The 5840-nt window shown below is 39.5% G+C and overlaps 1 protein-coding gene across 2 annotated transcripts; it reads right to left on the bottom strand.

The window, feature by feature from the left end:
* Window positions 1-769: 769 nt before the first annotated feature.
* Window positions 770-5511, bottom strand: LOC125517343 (NADPH-dependent diflavin oxidoreductase 1-like). 2 transcript variants are annotated; one of them, XM_087527166.1, is made up of 12 exons: window positions 5378-5511; window positions 5212-5289; window positions 5020-5123; window positions 4416-4507; window positions 4038-4210; window positions 3855-3943; window positions 2951-3025; window positions 2743-2853; window positions 2243-2377; window positions 1983-2102; window positions 1653-1869; window positions 770-1472 (listed from the first exon to the last, which is right to left on the bottom strand). In XM_087527166.1, exons 3-12 carry the CDS (start codon window positions 5080-5082, stop codon window positions 940-942), a joined length of 1608 nt encoding a protein of 535 aa, XP_087383292.1. In that variant the 5' UTR covers window positions 5083-5123; window positions 5212-5289; window positions 5378-5511; the 3' UTR covers window positions 770-939. The 2 variants fall into 2 exon arrangements, with proteins under 2 accessions (XP_087383292.1, XP_087383291.1); XM_087527165.1 differs by lacking the exons at window positions 5020-5123; window positions 5212-5289; window positions 5378-5511.
* Window positions 5512-5840: the final 329 nt, after the last annotated feature.

Raw genomic sequence — 5840 nt, forward strand, 5'->3', positions numbered from 1 at the left:
TATATGTATTGGGAAACGTGCAATGCATCTTGTCTGGACTAAGAATATTTAATACTCTCTCTGTCTCATAATATAAGATTGTTTTTCAAGCTAGCACGGTTTGAAAAACGATCTTATATTGTGGGGCGGAGGGAGTACGTGTAAGGAAAAGTACAAAGTTTGTGGTGTCCGAAGAATTATCTATGTTGTTTCTTGACATGCAACAACTTGAACTTTTTTTTTGAACTTTGCAACAGCTTGAACTTCTTTTGTTGCAAAGTGCTTTACTATTTTGACAAATAGCAATTTCAATGATTGTAGTGTTTGACTAATTAATATTAAACATAACGTGCATTGCACGTGCATGTTTACTAGTTACTTACAAAACGTACCATACAACCTTTGAATCTGCCACATGCTTACACATCTAAGCTACAAGGCCCAGGGTTTGATGTTACTTACACCCATCGAAGGAGCGGGGAAGGAAGGGAACAACTCAGAGAAGAGGAGGAACAAGACTTGCCGCGCCAACCACCACCGACCGAAGATGTCGTCACTTATTCGTTGGTGAAAATGCTTTTCCCAGGACGGAGAAGATGATGTCCCTTACTTGTTCTCTAGTGTGTATACAAGTGAGACTTGTTCCTTTTACAAGGCCATCGCATTTCTTCCTTACGCGTATATGTGTTGCATGCTATAAACTTATTAACGATCTGTGATAACCACCCCTACATCTTCAGAACGCACAATCATGATATCATCGATCTGGAGTTAGATTGTACAGTATGACTTTGGTCTCAAAGACAATCTTCATACTTGTTGATCCATACCAACACACGGATATTTAGCTAGTACAAATAAATTGTGAAAACAACATCATTATATGCTCAACATCATCGTACACTGATTATACAGTGCCCATATAAATAACAGAAACCTGATACTCAACATACATCTCAGTTATGACCAGGTCTCAATGATAAACTTGCCATTCTTTTTCAGACCCGTCACCCATTGCCAAACATCATTTTTTGGAACACCACCCTGCTGACATAAAACTTCTTCCAATGCAGCCGTAACATCAGCAGGCATTCTGGTAGAAGACCCAGCAACGTATATTGTAGCCTCAGAGGAGCATAACATGTTCAACACTCTTGCACCCTGCTCCCTAATTTTATCTTGTACATAGACCTTTTGAGGTTGATCCCTAGAAAACGCAACAAATAAACCACCACCCTTTTCTAGGGAAAGCACCCCCTGGTCCTGGGCATGATTTAACCAGAAGTCCTTGTACAGAAAATCATTATCTTGATTTCTACAGCCAAAGAAGAATAGAACAGGAGCAGTTGGTTCTGCCACACTCTGTGCAGCCCTTTCCTCCACAAACGCACGGAATGGTGCGCATCCTGTTCCTGGTCCAATAAGCACAAGAGGAACTGATGGCTTTGGATGAGGCAGGGATCCTCGGTGTATCCAACACGGTATAATACTCTCTGCACGTAAGTAGACTGTGAGAGAATATTGATGGTTGTTTTATCATGTGATTATATGATATGTCAAGTGGAGAGTACACATTATTACTAGAGGAGCAGGAGTGCCGTCAAGGAAAAGAACACAAGAAAGACAACACAACATAGAGGTTCCCAACTTTAGCTAGACGAAGCAATTGATACCTTCATTTGGAGAGAGCCCCGCTAGCCATGTAGAGCAGAGACCATGTCGTGTCCTCTTTAAAGGAGTACGCCATGATACAATACTGACAGTCAAGTGTATCTGATTTGGATGGACTAATGGGGATGACGAAATGGAAAATGCTCTTCTTTTTAATGGCGGTGTCAGTTGCACCAACCATTCAAAAGGCATGTGCACCGAGGGAAACTCCTGCAAAACCTAAAAGCAGAACACATCCATGTCACTTTTGAACCAAAAAAGCTCAAGTCAAAGGACAACAGGCATGCTAAGGTATGTACTGCAAGAATTTTATCATCAAGAAGACAACTTACTTCCAAAACAGTCCGGTTCTCCTTCTGATTGTACCAGTAAAGGTCGTCTCTTCCTTCAGGAGAAGTTAAATACTGAAGTTTTTCCTTTTCATCGGTATCTGTTGCGAAATAGCTCATGATCTACAGAAGAACATCGTAGTTGTGTGAGCATAGAGGGGGCATATTAGTCATAGACATCAGGATTTCAGAGGCCAACATAAGATAGCAAACTACTACAAAAATATATGTATGAGATGAAGCATTCAGGGTATTCCTCTTGCCTCAAAGAAATATCGCCGAGGGGAAGCTGATGTGACATCCATTGTCAAAGCAACAAAGGTCTTTAGCTTGATGGGATCCATCAAACTGTTCATAGGTGAACCTTTGGAAAGTTTGTCACTACCCTTTGCTCGAATCTGGGCAGCAAAAAGATATTGTTTCCTCTTTGGTTAGCTACACAACTGCAACAGGTTGACTGGTTGAGAAGATATATAAGAATACATAACTACATCTAGATGTATCCCTTTTAATGGATAAAGTCAAGGATCATGCACTGATGAAAAAGGGAGTACTGTCTAAACCAAGATAAACTGCTAGCTACTAGAGCAAACAATCCCGCTAAAGGCAGTTATATGTGATTTTCAAACAGAGAAAATGTGCACATAACTACTATTGTGGGTTGTAAAAGTGCTAAGAAATTAAAGCTGCTTCTTTAGCAGAGAAACACACAGAAAGAAGTAGGAAAACTAAATCCAAAAGGCGACAAAACAGATCCACATACCGTTATGTAACAATCTGGATCCAAGTTACAGCGTTTAATGAAAGCATCAACAGCTGATGGATTCTGACTTGGTAGAATTTCTAGGGCATCACCAACTTGATAACTGATGGGCTAAAATGAAAAAAAATATGAAACAATATTTTAGTTTCTTCCGCGTGTTTAGAAGATGATTACAAGCGAATATGATCATATGGACTAAAGAACATACAGAATATCGATCTTCCAATTCAAAATGGCGGACATCTCTGTCAGAATCTCCCTTAGTCAAACATTGATTTGTTACCTAAAATGGTTAGCAATAGCATCAACAACAGAAACTAAGTAAAAAATGGATCAACTAAACTATAACACAATTATTACAACATTAATTTATTTTTTAGTCACAGTACAGATGAAGCATCCCCATAAATCATAATGAACCATTACTAATTTACTATCCCCAGATAAGTTTATTACACCACAGCCCAGCTATTCACAGAAACCCCAGCTATTGTGTAGAAATTCCTTAATGGTACTTACTGAGCAAAAGAACATGACAATCATGACAACAAAATGCAAGTTGATTGCAATCATGCATATTTAGGGATAAAGTGGACAGCTTAATTGTCTACGGAACAAGCAACCGTGCATCATTTAGTGCTGTAAAAGCTAGCTTTGCATTCGAAGCTTGCATATGGTGCATATTTGCCCGTAGAAAAAATGGTAAAATAAGCCAAATCCAGCATAAGGTGCCTCACGCAGTCATGCCCTCACGAGTCCACAGAAAATCTACTATGCAGGGGCTTGTGCATAATACTAGTATTGTACAACAAGGTCGTACAATGTACTAAACTACAGTCTAACGTCAGGAGATCGACTTCTATACAAATTAGTTCAGACGCTTTCAACCACTGTAGAATTTGGTAAGTTGCAGCAAATGAAAGTTACTGAGGAGCAAATAATTCAGTGACCCACCAAACAAGACAGGGCAGTATCTTATATGTAAGTGCAGAAGATTCCCTAAAGATGAATGTATACACACGTGTACAATTTCTGGATCAGTTAAACATTCATAAGAATAAAATAAATACTGATTTCAACTGTTAAGCTCTTGCAGAGGGTACAAAACATACCATTTGTAACATGAATTGTGGTTCTCCTTCATTATGATACTTCAGAGCAGGGGACATTGAGCGCGCGCTCTCAATTAATATTTTGGGGTCTAGAGAAGATGACATACAGAATCCATTAAAAAGAAATATTACATGGCACTTTACATATTACTGGTAAAAAATAGCAAAATTGAGACCTCCCACCTGAAATGGTGGTATCTTGTGGAGCCGAGTAATATATGACTTCTACCTTTGCATCCCCCAAAATATTCAAATTAGGATGAATGGCATCAGATATTCTTGGTAACAACGACGAATTTGTTTGATTCAGGGATTTCCACAAAATCAGCAACCACGGATCTAGAGCTCCTTCGTATCTAGTATACAATAACAAAATAATTCAGTAGTAACTTTGAGGAATTGCTTTGGAACTCCCCAAAAAGGTGCTTTCTATCAAGAAGTTCAAAAACCAATGCTTAAATTTATCACAAAAAACCATGTCATTTGACTTCTCGAAAGCCCGCACATGAATACAAAAACAATAGCAAATACCAAAAAAAGGATGGTAAATTAAAAGAATACCCAGATGAATGTTGATCATCTCCCAAGCCTTTTTCTGTGATTCTTTTTGCACCAAGATTGAAAAGCCTTCGATCGAGCTTCTTTGCAGGATACTGCAGTGCAAACACGATTGTGAAGATGGAAATAAAAACAAGCATGTAAAATTTTGAAAACCATAAGAGTCATGATTTCCGAGTAACAGAGAACAATTTACTAGCCAAGATTTTCTTGAAAAGAAAATGAGCATAAAAACAGGGCACTACAGCCAAAGAAGAGTAATGAGATATCAAGATGGTTGATCATGCAGCAAAAATTTATGTTTAGAACATACAAAAAGGTTAATTCCTGAATGTGCAAAACTGGATATGCCAATATGACTTTGTTATTTTAATGATGTTTCTAGCTAAGCATTTGAATATGGCATAAGTCTTTTGTTCCATATCTTTTCTTCTAACCCTGCGCACCTCATGTGTTGCTAGAACTTTGGAATGTTATATTCATAATTAATTCTCACAAACAAATGAACTACAGATCATTTCATCAAATCAACATAAATAATTGGATTAAAATTTAAAAGCAACACATAGCCCAATAGCAGGCTGCAAAATCTAGTCCGAAGTCTCACATTGTACTTCCCATAGGTTGAATCGCCGAGCCCAAACACGGCATAAATAGCCCTTCCAGCCATCGCGCACCCAGAGACTTTCTGGTAAGGTATGTCCAAAAATCCTGACATCCAAAACCCAAACAAAAAATGGCAATTAGAAAATCAACACTCCAAAAAAATACCAAACAAAAGAAGCACCTATCTCCCAACCTTCATGGAATCTGGGGGGTCCCCCTGCCCCATGGTGGACACAACGAAGACCACATACCTTTCGCGTGGCAGGCAACTCTGCAAAAACAAGTGGAAGTAGCAAGTGATGTTCATAAGCATCAGATGAAAGGGTTTTGGAGTGGGTTTTCTAGGGTTCCCAGCTTACGGGATCGAAGCAATCCATGGAGAGAACATCGACAGCCAGGCAGCCTCCACGCTCAGCCTCTCGCCCTACACGTTCGGCAGCGTCCATGGCATTGCCAGTTTGCGATGCATAGAGCACGACGAGGCGCTCGGGCGGCTCTGATGACGAGGCCGCCATGGAGAGGTGGGAGCTTGGGAGGGTAAATGGGGTCTGGCCTACATGTTCAATTTTCAGTCTATCAGACACAAGCACAAATAGTCTTTGACAAAGATAGAGGTAAGCAAGTTCATTATGTCTTTTTTAACATCTAGTTGTATTGAAAAAACTTAAACAAAGACACACAACTCCAAATTTATCAGCATTATAAACATGCTCAAAAGCGCTGAGAACACATTTGTGCTGCACACCCACTCTTGGGGATGACAGTCATTACCATCGCGTCTGATGTACACATTCAACTAGGGTCATCTACCAACATGATTGC

The sequence above is a fragment of the Triticum urartu genome, chromosome 6A, assembly GCF_056163025.1.
Source record: "Triticum urartu cultivar PI428250 chromosome 6A, HENAU_Tu73, whole genome shotgun sequence".
In the NCBI taxonomy this organism is placed as follows: Eukaryota; Viridiplantae; Streptophyta; class Magnoliopsida; order Poales; family Poaceae; genus Triticum; species Triticum urartu.